At 42.3% G+C, this 23,938-nt stretch overlaps 1 protein-coding gene across 11 annotated transcripts in view; it reads left to right on the top strand.

Moving 5' to 3' along the window:
- Nucleotides 1–23,938, top strand: part of EPHA5 (EPH receptor A5) — a 212,579-nt gene that overhangs the window by 136,903 nt on the left and 51,738 nt on the right. For all 11 annotated transcript variants that reach the window (XM_055727519.1, XM_055727514.1, XM_055727505.1 and 8 more), the window contains 2 exons: nt 20,457–20,581; nt 23,412–23,571. In XM_055727519.1, coding sequence (XP_055583494.1) covers nt 20,457–20,581; nt 23,412–23,571 — 285 coding nt within the window. The remainder of the gene's footprint in view (nt 1–20,456; nt 20,582–23,411; nt 23,572–23,938) is intronic.

Raw genomic sequence — 23,938 nt, 5'->3', positions numbered from 1 at the left:
TAAGAGTGTGAAATCGCTCGCTGACCTTGCTGGAGACTTAGTGTGAACCTCTGAACGCTTGGCCGTGCAAGGACAGTTTCCACAGAGAGGTGCTCTCACCCAGTTCAGTAAACTGGAAGACTATCGCTGCAGAAATGAACAAGTTATTTAATTTATTGTACATTTCTTTGTACCAGGTGTGACGCAGTCACTACAAGGAGATGGAAAGGAGCTGGAGGATGGCTGGGCAGGGATGCGCATGAGGGCACAGACCCATCTTCGCCTTTTCCAAAATAGCAAAGCTGGGTGTGCATGAAGGACAAAATGCCCTGTGCTTTCCACAGGGCTGATGAGGACACAACCCTCTGCTATGTGTTGGCTGAGGCTTCGAGGGGGACTTCTGCCAGGGTCAGATAGCCTTGCAGGGCTTCGAGTGCTATTTACATCCCCTGCAGAACATCTCTATAAAACAAAACAAATTGCCATAAAGTTGTCAGGCAGTTGATAGGTATTGCTTGTGCTCAAATAACAATTGTGCATCTGTCATGGCTTCACACTGTTCTGTATCTTCTGATACTAGTCAACGAATGATGACTGCTATTTTAAATGCGGTTTGTATAGTGTCCGGTTCTTCATTTAGGGCAAAATATGGATGGAAAATACATGTTCATTATGCAAATGAATACAGTAAATAAATGCAAGTTGGCTCAGCTTTCTTGTATCCAGACCTGATGGATACAGCATCATTGGAAGGGGTGCCTAATGTCAGTAAATTGCTATTTTATTGCCTACAGCTTATGCACTGCCTTTCATCAGGGAGGTTTTTCAGGCATCTGGTTTGTTGATGGGGAAACTGAGGCATGGAGCATTGGTGTGACTGGCTAGAGGGCATACGCCAGGGCTGGGACTCCTCTTGCTGCTCCTGTGCCCCTGCTGAGCCTTTCCCATAGGGCTGGAGCCCTGAGCTGCATTGGAGATGTTTCCTAACCTGTTTGCCAAATTGGCTTTAAGAGCAGGTAAGAGCGGCTGGTCAGAGTCCACTGGAGATGGGCTGACAGGTGGCTTGTTTGATTTTGGGCTTTTTGGGTGGGGGTTTTTCTCCCCCTGAATTGGTTTCAGTATTACTGTGGTTTCAATTTCACTGCAGCATGAAAAATAGAAATGTCAATCAACAGTATATTCATCCAAAGCGCTTAGTGAGCTGAAGTGTGCTGAATAGCTTGGGGAAAAGCGTGGCATGGGGGCTGTTTGCTCCCAAATCTTAATTGCAGTAGTGACAGTTCCCTTCTTCCCTCTTTTACACCACAGTCAGGAAAGGCAATCTTTGATCTGAGTCCAGCTGAGTGCAAGGTATTGCCTGCAATACATTTGGTTGGTGAACTGTGCTTTGTCTGCTAAAAGCAGAGCTGTTAATAATGTGACAGCGTCCATTCCAAGTGGTTGCAAATTCCAGTACCCAGGGGATTAAATGCAACTACAATCCCTATCCTTTTGACTTTCTATCCAGCAGGAGAGCAATTGCTACCTCTTCAGTAAATATGCTGGGGTTTTTTTGGCCTTTGGCAGTAATAGTATTTAGAGTAGCTTGGCAACTATTCACTGTTGAGGGTCCAACAAAGGCACTTAACAAAATCAAGTGATAGCAGTAATGAAGTGCTAAAGACACTGACACTTTGTTTATCCTCTTGAGAGCTTAGCAAAGATTTCAGCGGCTTCTCCCCCTTCCTCTGCTTCCCTTAACTGTTGAACTTGGATCATTAGACAGCATCTGACAGGGGCTTGTGAGGGGCTGCCTCCCAGCCAGGGGCATCACCGCTCAGGGCTGCGTCAGGCTGTCCTCCCCTGGGATGCTGCGGTCCGGGGCGGCACATCCCTCTGCTCCCCAGTCCCCATGGCTGAGCCCCAGGCAGGTGCCCGAGGGGCTGCACGAGTGGTTTGCTGGGAGAATATTCAAGTACCTGAAGTACGGGGCTATCGGGTCTCCCGCCTCCGTGTCTCTGGCTCCAGCTGCTCTGCCTCATAGAAGTAATGATGTACTTCTGTGGACAGGGCATGCACGTGGCTTCTAACCCCTCGGACCCTGGCAGGTCTGCGCCCTTTTCCATAGCAGGAGAGATGCGATGCCACATCCAGAGCAGTGCTCCAGCATGCACAGCAGCCACCACCTCCCTTTGCCACGTGGGTGCTTGAAAACGTTAAGAGATGCCTCGAGTCAGACGTTTTTATAGATGCTGTTTGGCTGAATCTAGGAGTGTTTTCCGCTCTGAGAGAAGCAGCAGCTATTTTTCACAGACCAAATTAAGCCACCTGTTGGGTTAACTGGGCTTCATTTGGTCCCTGGGCAGCCCTACACAACCTTTAGGGCCCAAAGGAGGCTTTGAAGTACCACTGAATTTCATTGCTAATGTCTCAGTCGTTTGCCCTGAATGGAAGAGGGTATTACTTTTCACTCGCAGGCATGAATAAACTCCCCAGATTGCACGACATAATCCCTCTTAAAGGAGAGTTAAAAGCGCTGTCTTTTAATATAAGATGGGAGGAGGCAAGAAACAGAAAACCTGGTGCAGAGCTGTGCCCAGGACTCCAGCTCTTCTCAAAAGCACTGGATGTTGTTCAGTCCTTAGAAACAGAATAAATCAGATGAAAGGAAAGGAGCTGGTGACAGGGTGATACATGTGTTGGAGAAGGGGAGGGAGTGGCGAAAGAAAAGCACATAATGTGGGTGACTTTAATTATGTGGAAGGTGGGAAGATTGACTTCCTCATCCTGAGCAGGGTGTGAGAGAAGATACATTAGTCTATATTCTACCAGGGGTTGATGAGGTCTTCTCGAAGATGTTAGTAGCTACTTGGGAAGAAAAAAGGCGCACTAGCTGGCAGTATTTATGAGAGCTTTAATTACATTTCACAGACTGAGTTCCAATTAGAAGGGAAGGGCGGGGGGGGGGGGGGGGGGGGGGCGGGGAGAAGGGGAGAGAAAAGATGTACAGCATGTGTTAAGAGCACCGTGATAAATCTGTGACTAAGGATAATGGTAAACAAGGTAACTGTACATCATGGCATCAGTTGCACACTTAGAATTTTAGGTGTTTATTCCAACTTCCCTTCCCACCCACACCATCCCATCATAAGCAAAATGCTCATAAAGGGGTCAAACACAGGCCTCCGTTACTCATCTTCCAAGATGGAAGTCAAAGATCATTTGCAATTGCTGCGATACAAGGTTATTACTTTTTTTTTTTTTTGCCAAATCATTAACTGTATCATAAACAGCGCTCCAGAAAAGGCAGACAGAGACAGATCACAACATTTGTCTCTGTGCTTGTGTGAACAGTGGGAAAATACTGCTATCATTAGTGCATCCTTTCACGTTGTGTTTAATGCTGCAGGTTCCCACACTTAGAATCATAGAATGCTTTGGACTTGGTTCACATTATACTTGTTCCAATCTCACCTAGCCAGCTTCTTGCCCAAATGACCATGGTGTCTATTTATTTTGATGTCAGGAGGTAGCACTGAAAGGGGAGATAAATTGTTCAGCGCTGGTTTAATTCTCTTCCCACTGTAGTCAACCAGGGACTTTGCCGTTTCCTTCACTTCAAGGACAGTACCTCCATGTCTGAGTGGCTTTGGCACAACTCTCATTACAGCCCTCTCATGGACCTTGGAAAGAAGCTTTTCTGTACTCTTTACTCGTGGTGTGAGCTGTTTGCCAGTATCTCCACAGACGATGCAGGTAAGAGATGTGTTTTGTCTAATGACATCGGCGTTAAGGCACAGGGAATACCTTGGATCTTGTCGTGGTGTTAATTAAAGTAAAGGTAGGTCTGCAAATAGCTTGTTACAAACACTGAAATCCTGGCTGGAGAATAGCAGGAATTTGCTAGTGAGATTGCTGTCATTTCAGATAACATAATTCCTCCCACTGATTAATAAAGGGGCTAACAGTGTTTCTCAATAGCAGTGAAATGGCTGCGGTGAAGCCCTGGCAATGCTTCATCGAATGGTAGTTTTTGCTTTTCTGTAATTGCACGATCACACTTGGAAAGATGGAATGGATCAAAGGAGAAAGCTCCCTTTTCTTTGGTGATGCTGAAACCAAAATCCTTGTTTATTTAAAAGTAACTGTGTCATGAGTAAGGTGTGATGGAGTATAACTGTAAAATTCTTATTTGGTAATTAGTGTCTTGCAGCCATCTTAATGCTGTTAAGAAACAGGCATAATTGCACACAGGATACGTATATTTATTATGGGAGCTGGCACTTCAGACCATTAGGAAGTATCTGTAGCTTTGCTGTATGCTACACATAGATTAATCTAGTTTAGGAGACTTAAGAGCCTGTCAGAGATGCTTCTGAGTGGTTGTACTGTGAAGTGGTAGGAGAGCACCTGGAGAAGGCACCAGATGTTTCCCATAGCCCTGCTACGATAACATTGTAGGTCTCTGATATTCATGCATTTCCAGAGGTTTGCTGGTTGCTGACTGCAGTATTCACCACTGCCTACTTTAAATACACACATAAAAGAAAAAAAAAAATTGGTGAGGGCCAGGAGGGAGTAGGGTTCATCTCCATTTGAGCTCTGTCACATAGGGTATTTCTGCACGCCAGCATGAGAGGAGAGAAACCTGGACTCCTGGGCGCTTCTGGGAAGAGGCTTGCCTATGGGATAACCCTAGCCACGTGTCACAGGCGCCGGGCTCTGCAGCCTTAAATGAAAAAATTGTTTTCAGGGATTAAGCCTTTTCTCTTGTCAGCCCATGAAAGAAAGTATAGGTACAAGCAGGTCACTGTGGAAATAAGCAAGGCTGGAAGTTGTGGCTAGGAGTAAGACAGGAACAACTTGCCAAGGGAAGAGGATTTTCAGTAAAAGATCATCATTAGCAGCTCAGCACTTAGGGCTTTTTAATTAAATGTGTTTGGGAAGGGGTGGTGGGTAGACAAGGAGGATCTTGGGGTAGAAATTGTTTAAGCCACAGACCTAAAGCTACCACCAAAGGTGAGGTACACGTTTCAGCAGAACATGTTAACTGTGAGCCTTGCGGTGCTTTGCGAGAGACGTAAACATCCCTCCCACACCTCTTCCAGGCTGCAAAAGAGAGTGAAGTGATTTTTCCCGAGCTCACCCAACAGTTCAGCAGCAGGGCTGGGAAGAGACTAAAAGTCACCAGGGTCTGGTGGCACTCCGCTTCACTGGAGTCAAGGTTGAGCCATAAATTTAACTTAGTCTGTTTGTGTCCTCCTTTCTCCCCTGTGTTTCTTGACTTTTTAGTGCTCTGCGCAGGAATACAGGGCTAGGGGTTGAATCTTGGTGTAAATCTGAGCCCTTCCCTGATGAGGACTGCTGAACAGTACAAGATCATAGATAGGATCTCTTCCAAAATAGAAGAGTAGGAGATTTTTTCTGTGTCAATCTGCAGCTGGTCATAGGTCCCAAGCAGTCTTCTGTTTCATTCATGGCTTTGGCTACTTCAGTACCTGGAGGGATGTGTGATGTTTCCCCTTCCCTTAGTGGATCGAATTCTTGTCTTAGTTGTATGGAAGCTACTTCTGATGAAGTCAGAGAGTAGTCTCTCATGCAGGTGAATGCAAGGTGTGGCCTGATGTCTCAGGTAGATTTGATCTTGCCACTTTTTTCTCTGGATGTCTTTACAGCTGCTGCTTGTGTTTCAGTTTGGGCTCTAGAAATTTTGGCTCTAAATGAATTTTTCCCCAGGGTGTTGAGAAAGCAAGTTTCTCTGGTGAATGAAAGCGTAATTGTTTTGATTTTCATTCTTTTAACAATGCAGTGTCTTGCAGAACTGCTTTTTTCTCCACAATTTTCTGAAAATCCCTTTGCCCAGGTCATTAATATATAGTCATAGTGTATGATTTGACGTGCCTTACTGAGGAAAAGATGAAGCAGAGAGCAGCAGATTTATTATTGGGTCAGTGACTGAGATATTTTTCGAGTTCCCGGAGCTTTATCACAGTGACCATCCTGGGTCTTGTCAGTAAAGAGATGGTCTCGAGAATTAGATCACTGAGATTATAATATACTGCTGTGTTAGACAAGATTCATGGTTGAGAGAGGATATGGCATTTAAAGGCCCTTTTAAATGTCACATCCAGGCTTTAAAGGCCATAGTCTCAGAATAAACAAAAGAGAACACAGCTAGCTCCAGCAGCTTTAAAATGAGCAGCACTCAAGTGATGCCAGTGGGAACCCACAGTCCATGTTTATGCAGCAGGTATAAGACTAAGCGGCCACTGGAAGCCATGCAAGGATGATAGCGGTATCTTTCTTGAGATACAAGGTAAGATGTGCCTATGCGGTCAGCATACCTTTCATTTAGCAGGAAAAAGAAGTAAGTAATATGAAGTTCTTATCAGGGCAATGCACAAGAAGTTTGACAGGCATTAATGGCTTGAGTAATTTTGGTTGGAGTACGATAAATAAAAGGATTGTGTAGTGCATGAAGTAATAGATGTCTCTGCAAGCAGTTGCTTGGCAGCTGTACTACTGGATGGGAATTTTTTTTCTTTTTTCTTAGCTATGTAACATTTTGAATGGATGATAACACTGAGAAAAATGTATTTCCACCTTTCCCAGATGCATTCATCACTGGTAGAAAAAGGCCCATGGGAGGGTAATCCACGGAGTTGAATTCTGTACACTGTGGTGCTATATAGTATGAAAATGTGTGCAGACATATTGCACTGATCAGACGTGGTAGTTCAGTATCTGCAGGCTTTCTTAAAATCAGGCTAGTTTTATAATTTTTAGAGACCTATAAATGTTGCCAAATTGCTTGGAAATTCACTGACAGTCTTCAAGGGACATTCAACTTTAAAAAGCATACTTGAAGCATACATTGTTGCTTAAGGCTTTCCTTGATTTTTTTTCTGGATGACTCATGGAAGTGTGCATGTATGTGCATCTATATTTAAAAATGCCCTTTTCTATTTTGTTTTTCAGGTTCTCAGCAAGTAACTTGTATTGATTTTAATATTTTTTTTAGTACTTTTTGTCTTCAGTACTAATTTCTAGAACAAAGTTCAGTTATCTCTTAAAATGTTGTTCTTGCTTCTTTTAAGCAAGTTTACCCCCTTTTTCAAATTGTACCCATCCTTTACTCAAGCAGACATCACTATTAGATATGAACGTGGGTTTCTAATTTAGGACACAGGACAAGGCGGACAGTACTCCAGCAAGTCACTGCATGGTGAAGTTTGGTAATCTGCCCCAGGGGTGAATCATTATTGATTTAAAGGAAGATGAAAACTCAGTGGTGTTTTGCAGAAGGGCTAAATTACCTCTTCTGGACTTAAAAATCTAGGGATATTGATTTAAAATTGATTATCTTGGTTTACCTGCTGCCTATTACTTCGCAAATTCAAGTTGAGTGAGGATAAAACACGTTCTGGTTGAGTTCAGTGTATTTGTACAAAATTTTAACTAAACCGTTTAAAATATTGCTCTTTTTTGTTAAGCCTGCTTAACTGTGTATGGGTTTCTTAGAGTACCTCACATTTTTTTTGAGGGCAGTCTAGCAACGTTTGAATACTTCACTGTAATTGAATCCTGATGCAAACCCAAGTTTTTGTTATTCTTGCATTCACTACAGTGACCTTGATAGTATGAATGCATCACCTTTGCTGCTCCTTGGAAGGTGGTCCTGTAAAAATGGGATCAGTTACGTGCATTGCTAAGATCCTGTTTTCAATGCAACTGAATTAAAACCAGTTAGAGCTAGTTAATGGACTTTCCCTTTGTATAGAAAGGAGGAAATAAACAAAGGAGAATAGAAGCTGAATTGTTTGAGGGGAGGTAATCTCTGGGTTTTTTCTGCCATAGATTAGGGATGATCAATTATCATGTCAGAAGGCGGAGAAGCTAATATACCCCAGAATCTACACACAGTTACTTAATCATCCTGCCTGATGCATAACATTCATCATTCACGTTTTTAATGCCACTTACTGTTATCATCTCACATTTATGCAGGGCACATTTAAGGAGAGAAAAGTCATCCTGATAGGCAGCGTCCTGGGGAATAAAATAGTGGAGAAACCTGTAGGGTTTGATATCTGGCTCTTCAGTCTAAGGAGCTTGAGCCCTGGCCACATGCAGACAAACTATTGTACGCATCTGATCTTGAGATGACAGCCCTGTGGATGACCTAAGTCATCGTCTGAAGGAAAACCTTAATGAACTCCCATCTGTGCTGTGTGGGTAGCCCTCAGTGGTGCTGTAAACTGCTTTTTTCCAAGAGTAAGTGGGAGCTAATGTCATCACAGACCAGTGAAGAATGGAGGCAAATGCCTGTGAGCAGCTGGTATTTATGCAGTGAGCTCAAGTAGTCACCCCATCCTGTCACCTGCCTTGTTTGGACTACTTTCAGCCATCTTCAGGGTGCAATTGCAACCAACCACTGGATGAGGTGAGCGCTTGCAGCAGGGAGGTCAGTCAAGGAGGAGTCAGTCATAAACATGCAGGGTGATACCAAACAAGGAAGTGGTTTATGTATTGCACGTATGGAAGCATGCATTATACATAGGTTATTTCCTCACTAAACTTTTTGGTGATCTAGTCCACGCACTGAATAAAGATGAATGTGAGTGAGCTGGAAGGAGTAGGGCACTTGTTTAGGTCTGTCCAAGAAATCCCCTGGTTCAAGGTGGAGAACAGAGCCAAGAAACTCCTCTGAAGGAGGAACCACCAGTAACTGATCATGTTGATCCTTTTCCCTTCTAGCAGTTACAAAGCTGAGAGGAGGTGAGTGAACCAAAAGAGAAATCTGGATGCAGTGTCTCCTCCATCTTTCTATAATGAGGTCTTGGGAATGCTGAGTGAGACTGTGTCACCAAAGCCTCAAGATATATTTGAGTGTGCAGCTTCATAAATGCTTACTATGAAGCAGTAAGTTGCTTGATTCCTTTAAGCCTCTTCCTAGCCACATCTAGAAATCGTGAAGCCATTGTTTTCATGTCAGAGCCAGGAGGTGGGTGGATCTAGAATGTGGATTTATGACACATTTTGCTTCAGAGAGTGGCACTATTGGAAATGCAAGCCAAAAAGGCAGCGGATTCCCACTCTGCTATCCTGCGTGCCTATATCTCTCCTAATTTTTGATCAGACGTACCCACAAAGCAGTGAAAAATAGTATTGCGGGAGGACCAGCCACCAACCAGTGTAGGGTGCTAAGCAGTGTGTTGCAGGCAGAAACGTGTTTGGCCACAGTTCTGATGCTGAGGAGAAGCTAAAGACATGTTCATTTATGCATCAGATGTGCAGCCACAATTTAAAACATCTGAAATCTTTGTTGGGACCATTTAGCTTCTGGATGGCAATCCCACCCTTGGAAGCTCAGGCTGTTTTTCTGCTCACGTGGCATCGCCCTGGCTTCCAGAGCATGTTGTGACCCAGCTGAGTGGGCAAGCGCTGAGGACGTACCCCATCAGCAGTAGAGGGGAAAAAATGTGCTGGAGAGTCCCTGTACAGTATGCAGATTGGGGCTTTATGTCAGAAGTGTTCTCGAGTATTCTTGAGTTTGTCTCTAAATCCTTTTCAGCACCTTCAGAAATCAACTGGACTGGAAAAACCTGCCATATTTTGTCAGAAGAAAGTCTGTATTTGCTTCCTGCAGGAAGGTAATACCTCTGCAGGGTGGGAGAGTCAAGGGCTGTGCTTTCCTACACAGCTGCATTTATCCCATGCAAAACACTGATGTTCATCCTGGGCTTTGTGTTGCTCGGTTGTGATCCCTGTAGTTTTGCCTCGGCAAAACAATTTAACACAGCGCTCATCTTTAAGCACACAACTAGTGCTTCTGCTTGGAAACAGAAGTTGGAGAGAGTTATTAAATTATGAAAATGAGCCTTTACCACAAATTTCCCTGTAATTTTCCTTTTTGTCACTCATGTAGGGTTTTTGTTCAATGTTTGAGCTCAGCGTGGTGTCACCAAGTTGCTTGTGATTTAAATAGAAGGAGCCGGCTGCCAGAAGTAATGCTTGCAGGTATTCCGTCTTTTCTTTATTTGCCTTACAGCAGTGCCTGCAGGCCAAAGCAAAGATTGTGCTGGCAGCATCTGAATAGTTAGTTCCTGCCCCTCAAGTCAAAATAGATCAAGGAATTATCATTATCTTCATTGCACAGATAACAGCAGAGAAGGATGAAGTGACTTGCCAATGGTCATGCTATGAGTTTCTGGCAGAGCTGGAAAGCGAAGTATTATTTCCTCTGGTCTGATGCTTTTATCCCAGTGCCATCCTTTTGTGTGACTACCTACTTTCAGCATTTTAGTTTTTTTCCTTAATGTTTCCTGGCACAAATGTACAGGCTGGTAAATGGCATGAAATGTATGTCTCCCAGATCTCTGCCTTTCAAGATGCTTTTTATTTTTACCACTCATCTTATGATGCCCAGCTGCCTTTGTAGAGCCATGTGTCTGGAAGAATCTCAGGATGTGCTCATCTAACCTGCTTTAGAACCTACAAAGACACAGATGCTACAGGTTCACTGGGTGATTTTTCCTGGTGCTTCATTACTTTTGTCCTTAGAAAGCTGTTTCTAAATGTAATTCTGTTCTTGTCTTGCTCCAGAGACAGCAGCCTTTTACTTATTTGAAGACTCAAATTCTCTTTCAGTCTCTTTTTCCCTGGGAATGAAAAGCTTTGCTTCTTTCTTTCTCTGTTCATAGGTTTCTCAGCTTATGCTTGTTCTCTGATTCCCTCTTGGATTCCCTCAAAATGCACTGTGTTTTTCCCGATGTTCCAAATGCGGCACAGTACAGAGCTGCCAACTCCCTTGGGACCTTTCCCCTTCTCCCCCAGGACCCGGTAGATAACTTCTCTGCCTCCTGGGAAGCCCTGGGTTGAAGCTGCAGCTCTTCTTTCCTTTCAAAGGGGCATTGTATGGTCCCATGTTTCGCACTGCAAAGATTACCCTTTAGGAAGCTGAAGGTACTGAAATTTCCCTTGGTAGCATCAAGAGATGTTTTCCCAAGCATCTGTAGTGTACTTTGATCTGTGCCGAATTTGCTAGGTAGCTTCATTTCGATGCTTGGAACCTGAGATTTTAGGGCAAATGGTACCTGTGGTCACGCTTAAGTGTCAAAAGACTGTGCAAGATGTCTGGGTTGGCAGCAAGGATGAGATCTGTTAGATTTTGTCTCTGTCTGCCATTTCTCTTAAAAATGGTGATAGCGTGGGCAGTGTTTGCCCTGATCCAGGAGAGCCACTGTCAGTCTGAAACCAAGGACAGGATGGGAGTGGGTGTATGGATCACAGGTATATACAACCACAGGTATACAAACCTTTCCATTTCAGCTCCAGTCACTTTGAGGTTTTGCTATTCTAGGTTTTTGTTCTAATGTAACCCATTTTATTTTTATTTTTTATTTTAAGAATTTTATTTCAAGCCTTCTGGTCCTCACTGGGGAACTTGTTTATGGAAAGGGTCTGGATCATGGTTCTGCAAAGCTGTGGCCAGCTGAGGGCCCTGTCAAAGATGGTGGGTTCATGCTTTTCTCCCATTTATGAATGAGTTGTGAGAGAAGAGCAGTGGTGGTAGGAGGGACCAAGTACCGTAGGAAATCCAAAACTAACTACTACGGGAGTTAAGGACTTTGCCCATTCTTCCCTCTGACATGCTGCACCTCTTCAGTAGCTGTTCTTCAAGTGGAAACACAACGAATCTATTTGGCTGTCTCTGATTTCACTGGAGTGTTTAGTAATTTGGCTTTTAATATTAGAATTCATCAGCAAGACTGATTGGTGTATCATACAGAGTGGCAGGTTTGGCAGAGAAGGAAATTTCCCACGCAGTTTAAAAATGGTCCGTGAATTTAACGCATTTAGGGTTTAATAGCAGCTGGAAGAAGGATGCAGCAAGTCTTGTATAAAGGAAGGAGCCAATACAGGAATTAAGAAAGTGAGGTATGGTAGGGAGCAAGAACATGCACATTTTATGCATTTTATTCAGTAACTATGGTTTTGTTTTGTTTTTAATGGCATGTGGTTTTTAAAAGGAAGCTTTTGCTTAAATGCAAATAAGATATTAGGTTTCTAATGATAGGAGAGGTGCTTATAAGTGTGCTGGAAGCTAACCTGATAAATGCACTCAATAATGAGGATTCTATGGCAAAATGCTGAGCCCTGTGGATATGGTCCAGCAGAGTGCTGATAGGGGTAGTACTCATGTGCTTAAAGTTAAGCATTTTCCCAAAACGCTTGATGGATCAGAGCTGGAGTCCTTATCGCCTTGCTAGGAGTGAATTTTTAGTTTAAGAGTCTTGTGAGTCAATAGCATTTATTCTTAGGCTTCACAACTAAACCACTAATGGAATATAGGGAAATTACAGCTCTTCTGTGGTGTGAAGGAATCTGGCTCAGGTCTTAACCACAAAAGTGTTCCCCAGCTTTGAGAAAATATATCTTGATTTCCAGAGATCCTAGAAAAAACAAAAAACACGTATTGCAACTCCCTGTGGATCTGCACCCTTTAGGAAAATATTCCTTCATGCCTCTCTTCCTTGCTCTGTTAACCTTTCATCTCAGGTATGCCTTGGCCTCAGGTGCAAGCATCTGCCAGGGACAGCAGAGAGCCCTTTTCCCTGAAGCCAGGCAAACAGTGGTGTCCTCATGTCTCCCTCTCCCTTCCTGGGATCGGGATAAATTACAGCCCAACAGGAACTGTCTGTGCAGAACTTAGGGCTGATGCTGCTTTAAGTAGAAATGAACGTATGCTAGGTCTGGCAATTTGAAAGAAGTTTCCCAAACAGCAAATTATGACCATGGCCAGTCCTACTGGGCCAATTTTTAATTATTAAAAAAACAAAAAAAGAACCCAACAAAAAACAGTCTGTAGCTTTATGAAGGGGATTTTGCACCACAGCATCTGTGACTCTTGCCTTAGAGTCCCTGCAAAATACAAGCGTCTGCAAGTGTTCGGGTTTCAAGGGCAAAAAATTACCTTGATTGATGCTACAGCACATGGTGCCCTTTGTAGCCTTCATTATATAGACAGTCCTTAACATTCTCATACACCGATGTTCCTGATAAGGTGCTGAACGTGTTTGTTAAGTGAACAAAGTGGAGGTAATACTTCCCATCCCTCGAGATGAGTGTGCTCAGTATTCTATGGTTGTTGGTGATAAGTCGTCTTGGAAATCACAAAATAAATGAAAATAACAGAGTACAGAGGATTGCTTGACAACTGAAGTGCCAGGACATTTCTCTAAATCCCAAAAGTGGGCATCTCCAGTGATGACCATCCTAGTTAGCTTGCACTGTCTGGACATAAGCTGCCACTAATGCCATTATTCTCATTTAGAATGTTGATGATTTCTGGGGGGTGGGGGGGTCCTATCACCTGCAATTTTCTCTTGTGATGTCTGGTTGTGTTTTCCTAAAGTCCTGTGCCTGCACATCAGACGAATCTGCAGGCAGCTTCGAATCTACCAGGAGCTGAAGGCATGTCTGTACGGCTCTGTAAACAGAAGGCAGATGGCAAGGTTCCAATTCATTTTTTCGAAATCATGTGCTTTTAAGAGTCTTCCCTAAGATTATGTGGTGTTTGGGGGTGGGGGTGGTATATGATAGATTGCATTAAATATTCTGGCTCTGTTCTGTATGGGGTGGTACGCACATGAGGAATGACAAAGTAGTCTTGCCCCAAAGGCTCTGTAGTTTAGTGCCCAGATTCTGTGATGTCTTTAGGTTCTGCTGGTAATCCTGTTGCCATTGCAACGTTAATAGCTATGTCATGGTGTAGCTTCATTATACTAGATTTTTTGAGAAGTTACTTGCTTTTTTTTTGTGGCAAAAGCAGTGATTTTTTGAAACATTCATGTAGTCGGCAGCAGGGCATACAGAAAGGAGTGCTGGAGGTGAGACATTGCTATGCCAGCCTGGGTCGCCTCCACAAAGGTGGGCACTTCAATGAGTCTTAGCAACATTTTGCTAAGGAAAAATACTTGGTGAATGGCAAAACTTGTGTTGGCTGCATCCACTGTGCTTGAAGGAGTGTGTGTTGAGCCCTGCTTTCTTACAATTGAGAGGAAAAGACTGCATACAAATGCTTTAAAGCTATGCGTTTTACCCTTTTCATAACTTACGCATCAATAATCAGCAGTCTTAATAACAAAGTATATTTTATAGGTACATTTTTCTAATACAAGTTAATATAATGGGGATTTGAGTAGTGATTTTGTACATGCAGTGATACTGCTCTTTTGCTATTTGTTCTTTTAATACGTTTTTACAGGAGTAGCCAAGTATCATGGAGTGTTTATCAAAAGATGTGTGGCAAGAAGCAATAGATCCTTATGGGTGGATCAGTTGATGTTAGATAATCACTGTGAAATAGAAGATACCTGGTTTCACTTGTTTTTTCTCTTTGCTGTTTCCCTCCTGGCAACCTCCTCCAGGAGATGCTCAGAGAAAAGGCGGCCTTGAATTAGGTGAATTTAGTGTGCATGCACCCCTTCTTCCCCCAAGCTGTGCTAGCACAGTGGAATTATACAGTAAGAACAGGGTTTTTGGGCACAGTAAATCTTGAAGCCTTAGACCACACTGGTGCATTGTAGTCCCTGTCTCAACCAGGCATATCTCCTGAGCTGTTATACAGATCAGAAGAAAAAGATTAATCATTATCCCTGTGCTAATGCAAATTGCATGCAGATTACATCTGTTATCTGTCTAGTATGAGTATGAATTTAAGTTTTTTTTCTATTTTGTATCTTCCAAGCATGAGCACTTCTCTGTAGTGGGGCTGCTGGTAATTAAACGCATTGGGTTAGTACTGTCCACAAAACCACAGCATCCATCCTGCTCTCTTTGTCTTAGGCAAAAGTACTTTTCTGGTATTTTCGGACTGAGGATTAGAAGTCTAGAGAGAAATTATCTGAGAAAAGCTTTGACAAAGAAAGAACAGGCTCTCCAAGAGATTTAGGCAGCAATTTGGGTTTCACCTTGCTTGAACCCAACGCTGTGTCCATCTGGGAGGCAGCAAGGTCTGGGAGCACCTCGGCTCTGTGATCGCCTTGGGCTTCAAGTCATGTCTTGCTGTCAAGGAGCCATGTTTAATCTTGTAGGGACTGAAGTGGGAACCACCTGAAAAATCATCCTGTTTCATATGAGATAAGTCTTGTTGCTTGGGTTAGCCATAGACTCATGTTAGAGAAATGGGACCCTGCCTTCTGTCAGGGCCACTGAATGCTTGAATTGGGTTCCTCTCTCTTGTGTGACCTCTTGTTTCAAGGCACATATCAAAGCATCTCAGGTTTTGGAGGCATTCAAAATGGAAGTAGGGAGCAGAGACTGTAAATTGGTCTAAGACCTGGCATTTACCTCAAATGTTCGTCTTAGGAGATAAATGATGTGAAAAAACACTATATATTCATTGCCAAGGAAATTTGAAGATTGCTTTCTTGTTTTTATATTTGATGTGTAAAAAGGACCAATGTGAAGTCCCCATTTGACAGAAGATTATCTCCATATATGAACCGGTTTAGGATTGGGCTTGTATTTGGCAAGGTGTTTGGATTTAATCCTGGGGCTAAAATTTACCCCCTAGTACTATTTAGGATCTGTGCATCATTGATTCCCATGTAAGATCTTAAATAGAATTGAAATGGCATTTAATGCTATGTAGTCCAAGAACCTTTAATTCCCTGGACTTGGTTTTCAGAAGCCCTTACAAGCACCTGCAAATTGGGGCCCATCCTATTTGCCTAACTAGCCAGGCATGGTTTGCAGCTACTTGTCCTCAAGGGACAGAGGCAGACTTGGGTAAGCTTTGGGATATTAAAAATTGCAGCACAAAAGTCAAGTTATGACTTAAACACTAAGTTCTGACCCAGGTATAATATCCACAGTCAAAGTACCCCTAGGGGAGCCATTAGGTGTTGAGCTTTTCTAAAAGTGTGTTATTTCTATACAGATATGCAAAGAGATAATACAGTAAAGTGTTTTTTTGTTTGTTTTGTTTTTTTTTTCTTCTCAAAACAGTGTTTCTGTCTTAACTAGTGTATCTTGTTTAAAATTATTCTGCTGCTTAAACCTGCTTGCAATTTCATATGCCTTTAGTGTGACTTGTTCAATAATGCAGGTCTTGCTCCAAACTCTGAAGTCACCAAAGGCCTGAGAAAAAACCAAAATAAATCAGTAATATCATTAAGTAGAAACTGAGTGAAAAATGGCCAGAATACAAGCTTTTGAAGTGGAACCAGAATTACTTGTCTTATGGTTACTCTTCTGACACAGGTTTCATTTTCTTCAGTTAAGCCTGGTTTTGTAAGTGCATTAATGGTAGCATAACTGGTTATATGATGACAGGTGAAGGTATTGATTTAATCACAAACATTAATTTGACTTTTAAATCTTCTGGCAAAAACTCAGACTGCAAAAGAAACTTGCCATCTCATGGAGGAAGGAATCCCAAGGTGTATTATGAGGTCTGAAGTGTCAAATACAAAACATTTGCACATACAGGAATGTAATCATAGTAAAAGAAATCGCAAACGCATGAAGAACACATGAAAATCCATAGCATAGATGTCTACAAAAGGTGATGTCTGTATCTGTAGACATCTGTGTCATAGATGTGTATAACAGCAGCCAGGATAGAGATGGCAGCAGCAGGATAACATTAGTTTTTCTTAAAAAATAATTAACATTTTATTCCACTAAGCATCATTGTATGTTAGGCATTAGTAGGACACAGCACAGTATGTTGTAAATACTGGGTTTGGTGCCTTAAATGGCTAATTCCATGCTAATGTCATTATCAAAGGTTGCAGATGAAGAATGGCCTAAAAGGTTTATTCCTTGTGAAATCATCTCCTGTAGTTACTCAGATGTGACTAATGATGCATCTTCTGCAGAAACTTTCATTTATTTATTTGGTATGTCCCTTTATTCTTAAGAAATGTTAGAAATAGAACAACAAAAAAAGGTAGAATCAGTTTTCTATGCTTTTATTTGCTTCCTGATTAATTTTGGTCTCAGAAAAGCAAGAATGTACATTAGCAATTTCACACCTTGTTACATCTTCTGTTTGCTTTCATCACACGCATGGCTGTTTTCATGAATGGCAAACATAAACATAAATGATGTAATATCCCTCTTTGATTTTGAGTGTCTTGCTGAGAAATTAATGCATATGTGCAGATTACTTGTAAAGCAACATGTGAACAATTCACCATGCACATCTACCCTTTGTAGTGTCAAGGCAGAGATTTGAACAAGACTTCTGCCTGCTTACATAAGAAATATGGGAGTTTACAGCTCTATGTATCTTTACTCTTAGGTGAGTTTATTTTTTTACATGTTGTACTCCAAATGGAAGGGCTCCGTGACTTGGCTTCTTTCTATTAAGAGGATGCTGTGCTTGCAGAAGCAGTGACCTTTGAAAAGCAAGTCTCAAGTAATCCTTTTATTTTCCTGAGATCATATAGCACAGTATCCAGTTGCAGGCTTTTAAGATGGAATGATTGCATACTTTGTCTGCTTGCCTGGATTGGATTACATTTTGTTTGACAAAGAAAACTAAAATACTTATACCTTCCTTCCTTCAGTTCAGAGCATCGTGATCTCTGTGTGTTCAGGATGCAGAGTAGTTGCTGTATCATCCCAGCACCACTGGGATTTATTGAATTTACTTAATTGGCCTTTATCTCATGGTTACACTTTAACGCTTCTTTTGAAGGAGATTCAAAAAGGATATGGTTACCCCTTTTCTAATTTACTTTGAGAGTTGGGTTACTCATTTTCTTATCTTCCTTCCTTTTCCTGGTAGATCAGAGCATTCTGCAGAGCCATGATTGAACATGTTAGAGACCTGCATGGTGAGACATTGAAGTCCATGAAGCTGTTAACTAGCCAAGCTTTTTACACGCTGATTTTTGAAGAGGATGCTCAGTTTTAGGGGAGTAGGGAGTTTGACGGGCACTTATGGATGGCCGGTGGTGCATTTTCTGTTGTACTGTGCTGATGCATGTGAAGGAGAGCTAAACTCCCCTGAACCTCCCAGGGAAAGATTTTGCAGCATAGTTCAGGAGCACTTGCATCATTCTCTTGTTTTTAAAGCACTTGTGAGCCTCAGTCCCATAAACACTTCAGGAAACCTCAATAAAGTGGATGAAAAGTCCATTATTTGGTCAGGCGATCTTGATACTGAGAATTGCATGGTTTTCACCTTCCTGAGAGGTGTTCGATACCAGGGAGGGCTGAGGTCTCCCCTCGCTGCACTTCTCAGGTTTGCTTTTGCTAGTAGGAGTTTATAAAGGTTTAATGCTTAGCTCTGACTTTCTCCAGCCTATCAGACCTTGGCTGCCAGCTCTGCAAGCCTGGTATAGGCGTTGCAGGGATCTGGGGACATGAGTCCCTTCTTCTGAGTACTTTGGTGTCTCCATTCCCTATATATAGCATCTTGAGTGGCTCATGCTAAGAAGTGATCAGTATCATCTATTTAACTAGGGCTGTAGAATCACCTGTTTTTTGGCACCACCCCCCCACAGTGAGACTTGTTTTCCAATGCCTCTGAAAACAGTGTGTAGCGCCCTTTAAAATAGAAGGGAAGTTAATTTTATTTTAATGAAGTTCACTACTAGCTATGCCTTCTCTGGGTTAATGCATCTGACCATACACATGTGCACAGTCTGTGTATCTCACATGTACAACTTGGCTTGCTGTGCACATGCATGCATGACATATATTTAGGCACCTGGATTAATTAATGGTAAGTCCTATACCAGATCAGCAGTTTGAGTGTACGTTGTTACTCACTTTCACATAGACCAGAAGTTTGTGAAGGACATCAGCCCAGGGTAAGGCGACTTTTGTGGATGAAAAATTGTTGGTGATCACCATGCGGTGCCTACGTAAACAACACGATCATTGTTCATATCCAGGTGTTTTTTACTTGCTCAGCAGAGCAGTCGTGAGCACGGTGGTGGATGCCTAGCCAAAAAGCAAGCGTTGCCTGTGCAGCTTGATGCCAGCTCTCCAGCAGAAAACAATATGGAAATAGCCGACACCTTTCAGGATCCTCCAAGAGCCAAGTGGGGGAGAGATTAGTAAACAGGAGTGAGAAGAACTGAGGCTGAAAAGAGACTGAGCTGTGGGAGCTTGCTTTGAAAGAGAAGGCTTGCTGCTAGCCTTCAGTCCAGGGATAATTGTCGGGAGTTCTTTCGTTGCTCATTTTGGCTGATGATCAGGCCTGGCAAAATTAATTTGTTGTTCTTATTTTCCTTAATGGGTTGGGGTTTTTTAGTATTATGATAATTAGCTAGCCCTGCATATAGAAGTCTTTTTTTTCAATAGTTCCAAATACAATTTGGAAGATAAAATGTGGTCATTTGCTACTGCTCTTTGCACTCAGTTCCCCATATGGCCACAAAGGTCTTTTCTGTGGGTCTCCCCAGCCCCCCTGTTATTCTTACCGAGAGCTGGCCTGTCCAGAGGGCGAGTTGAAGGCCCTTGGACAGCCATGGGCTGGTTTTTCCTCTGGAGAAGCTGCTTTTGTCCCTGTAAATTAGAGACTATGAATTGCTCCCATCCCCTTTTCTTTTCACTCAGTGTTGTTTCCTAATCTCTGGCGTGAAATACCTGGGGCATTAGGTTTGCATTGCCCATAGCAACTTTTGCTAGGGAGCTGGAAGAGGTGGTAGCAACCACAACTCAAAAAGTCTCTGCAGATACCAGACAGAAAACAAAGGATCAAGCCTGTTTCTGATGCACGCGTGGTGCTGCAGAGGGCAGATAACCTTTCAAGGCTGCATCTTAAAATAATAAGCGGAGCTGGTATAGCTGCTTTCATGCTGAATCTTCCCCAAACATGCCACAAACTTCCAAGCTGTGATTGCCGTTAAAATCTTGACAGTTGCCATTTGCAAGGATTAGCATCACTGTGTGAGCTGTAACACTCCAGCGATACTTGCGGGGAGCAATTGAATTATAAAGGCTGTGATGGCCTTGCCTACCCTGTCCCTTGCTTCTGGAAAGAGAAGACTGAAAGATGCGTGGGCTTTAGCTACCGTACAAGCCAAAGAAGAAATAGTTAAGGAGCCTATGTAATCTAAGGTCTTCTGAAAAATGCATACCTTCAAAGCAGCTGAAAGCAAGCGGTATGTAATCAATATGTAATTTTGATAGCGTAGCCCCCTGACACGTTTGACAAGTCAAGGTGTGGGGTTGATGTGTTTGAAAAATGCTTGAAAGATAAGGTTGATGTGTAAGCTGCTGATGGCAGTTCACGTTGTTACTTGGCTCAGGTGGGTGATGCTGGTCAGATCCTCAGATGATGAGAATCTGCAAGTCCACGTTAAAAAAGGGCAAGTGTCACTGGGGTGAAAGCCCCGTCAACCTGCAGTAGCTAAGGATTGCCTTGCCTTTGAGGATGCGCTGACGAGTTGAGTTTGACTTCAGCAGGGGCAGACCTCCATCTTACTAACCGTGGTTTTTGTCTATTCTGTTTTTCTCCTGTCTTGCAGCACCTTCTCCAGTCAGTAGTGTGAAAAAAGGGAAGATAACTAAAAATAGCATCTCCCTTTCCTGGCAGGAGCCAGATCGACCCAACGGCATCATCCTGGAATACGAAATCAAATATTTTGAAAAGGTGTGATGGACTGCTTGTTGAGCATCCCCAAGTACCTTCTCTTTGCTGTCCTCTTTTAGTTATAATTATTTGAGTCATGGAAGGGAATGGAGCGATTTTATGCGTAAATCAATGTCAGATTGATTTTGCAGTAAATGATTAGGAAGACTTGAAATGAGGGTGTTGTTTTCCATTAGTGTGCCACTTCTCTTGAACAAATACATTAAATCTGCGTGTCAGATTTCTCTCCAGCCTTATCACATTAAGATAGAGCCTGCTCATTTGTTAAAAATAAGAGGGATTGGGGATCGAGCGTTTTATCTCCTCCCAGAAACATCAGGCTGTCCCTTGCCTTTTGTATTTCAATTTCTGACTTGATTTTGCATCAATGATGTAAAGAGAAAAGAAAGGTTTTGTGGAGAGATTGTTTCTGCTCTGATGTGAAGAAGGGCATCCTGGCTTAAGAGCTTGCCTGGATTTTCCAGCCCTTGCTCTTGGTCTAATGGAAAACACTTTCTCTTCCTACAAAACTTGCCTCTCCTAGTCTTCCTTTCGAATGGCAACTTGTTCTCTTCTGGCAAAATTAATGCAGTTTGAAGGAAAATGGTAACAAATGTGCTTTGTCTGAATAGCATCTTTTAAGTGATGCGGCCTTAGATCTTTGGAAGTTTTACATTTCTAAAAATCAGGTTTGCAGTTGACTGAATAGCAGATTCTTGCCTTAGCTGGGATTGTAAGGTGTTCTTACTTCTGAAACAGTCAGGCTTTCTACATGAAAACAAGATGAAAATAATTAAATTGAGTCATAATTCACTGGTTTGGAGGGTTGAATTTCTATTTTAAAATATTTAATCTTCCATTAGTTCTGTCTATGGCCCAGGTGAAACCACTCAACATGGACCAGGACTAGGTCTTTCCTCCTCCTCCCTTCTTTCTCTGACCATGGGAAGGATCTGCTCAAGCAGTCCATGCAAGCAGAAGATTTCTGAAATTCTTTCCGCTGTATCAGGATAAAATCAACATTATTTTTGCAGATGAGGGAGCTTGGGCTAGGACACAAGATGTGTGAGTGGCTTAAGTAGGGCTGAAGCTTTCAAAAGGATTAAAAAACAAAGCAAGAATCAGGTTATGCTATTGCTGGAAATAATCCATGACTGATTATTTTATTAACTTGTTTGATTAACCATTATGACACATTGAATCCTTACTGTGGAATGGCCTAGGAAGGTTGGGCTCTAGAAACCTTGATAACGAGCAAATAATAAAAGCAAAAAAAACCCCATATATATTTTCATTTTACTTTGTTTTCAAACAAATCAGTGGGAGGGGGAGCTTAAAACGTTGTATTTGTGATCCAGAACTAGTCTCAAGTAGCTTCAGTAAATAGTTCTTCAAGTGCAGGTCCTTCATGGGGAGGTAGCTACAGCCAGTCTGAGTTTTTGCTGTCTTGATTTATTTCGTTCAGGCTGATAACGAAACTGAGTGTTTTTCATAGGAAAGCTCAAGTGTTTAAATGTTTGCAGAAGCCAACAGTGTATTGAAAACCTAACAAGTAAGGATGTGACCTAATATTCACTTACTGCTTTTTAATCAGTCATTGATTTGAATTTTGGGTGTCATCCTTAATTTTTCTTGTTTGTTGCTACTGTCATTTATATATTCTCAGTTTTCAGCCCTTTGTAAGGGTAGATTTGCAGTGTTCATTTCCAAGGGATGAAAGTGGTCTTTATTAAAGGTTTTGGAAAATGGAGTTTTGTCAGATTGCTTTCTTTTAAGAGAAATTGCTCCTTAACAGGAAAAAAAAAGGCATACACACACATATACCCCCTCCAAAAACAGTCTTGCGTAGCTCCAGGCTTCAATGAAAAACCTGTAATCCTACATTTGGAGATTCTCAAGGCCTTATCCAGGCATATTACTGTCTATGGGAAGTTGCCCATTAAATCAAAATGAAAAAAGAAAAATCAGTTCAGATCCTACTAGCTATGTAGAAATCTTCATAGGGAATTACTAAGAATTCCTGTTAACCTCATAATAATTTGCATCTGAGAGGATATTGTGAATAAAAAGCAGTTTCCAAGTTTGTAGACCTTAATTTATGAGCTCTTGTCTAGATTATATGTTACAGTAAATAATTCTAAGAGTAATTACCAAGCATTTCAGTGAAATTTTAATCAAATAACTGGAACTCTTTTGCATTAGAAACTGATGTAAATGAAGATTTATTTCAGCAATTTTTCTTCAAGTTCGTTGCTTTAGAAGAACAATGCAAAATTAGGTATTTTTCTGGAAGTTTGGGTCTTTTTACCCTTCCCAAGGTCTAATTCATGGCTCTAGAAATGCCAGCCTGAAGTTGTACAATGTGCAATATAATATTCTCTTTTAGGCCTAATTACATTACTGGGAAGTCATTTTGGTATAAAGTAAAACCCCTTTCCAAGGCAATGGGACCTTCTTCCTCTCCCCCCCCTTCCCCATGCCTTCGGACTGATCTTTAAAGGATGAACCTTTCTATTGCCCTGGGCTGTTTACATCCCAAACTATGGAAAGCTGCTCCTACTGCAGATGCCAGTTTGGTCCCCGTATTGTCATTTATGGGTGGAAAGTCCCTCTGCTCTGTTTCATACCTCCTAGAGTAACTGATTATAAAAGAGAAAATCAGATCTCACATTTTGTACTGCAGAAAGGGCCTTCAGAAGGGGGGAGTTGAGAAAAGAGATCCTCAAAAATGCATATTCGAGTCACCTTTTGTAACGTTGCTGTGGGCATTGTTAAGAATCTGTCTTCTGTGAGAGTCACTATTTGTCTGTTTGAACATTGTTGTTTTTTTCTGGGGGTGGGGTGGGAAAAGGACCAGGAGATGAGCTACACCATCATCAAATCCAAAGAGACGACGATTACAGCAGATGGCTTGAAACCAGGCTCAGCGTACATCTTCCAGATCCGAGCCCGGACAGCTGCTGGCTACGGTGGCTTCAGCCGAAGATTTGAGTTTGAAACCAGCCCAGTGTGTAAGTCCTTTTAATTACTGTCAGCCCATGTCTCTGGAATGGTTACCAGAAATGAGTCAGGGGATCGATGCCTTTACAAAGAACTCTTCCTTGTCCTGGCCTTATCCATTGACTTTGGAAATATCAAGCACATCATGACTGTGTACTGGACAGGCTAACACAGAATCACACAGAACCACAGAATGGCCGGGGTTGGAAAGGACCTCTGGAGATCAGCTAGTCCAATTGCCCTGCTAAAGCAGGTTCACCTAGAGCAGGTTGCACAAAGTCATGTCCAGGCAGGTTTTCAAGGTCTCCAGAGAAGGAGACTCCACAACCTCTCTGGGCAGCCTGTTCCATGCTCCATCACCCTCAAGGTAAAGATGTT

Source organism: Falco cherrug, chromosome 1, assembly GCF_023634085.1.
Source record: "Falco cherrug isolate bFalChe1 chromosome 1, bFalChe1.pri, whole genome shotgun sequence".
NCBI classification, from domain to species: domain Eukaryota; kingdom Metazoa; phylum Chordata; class Aves; order Falconiformes; family Falconidae; genus Falco; species Falco cherrug.
The sequence above is the reverse complement of the archived record's forward strand: the minus strand, read 5'-3'. Positions and strand labels throughout refer to the sequence as shown.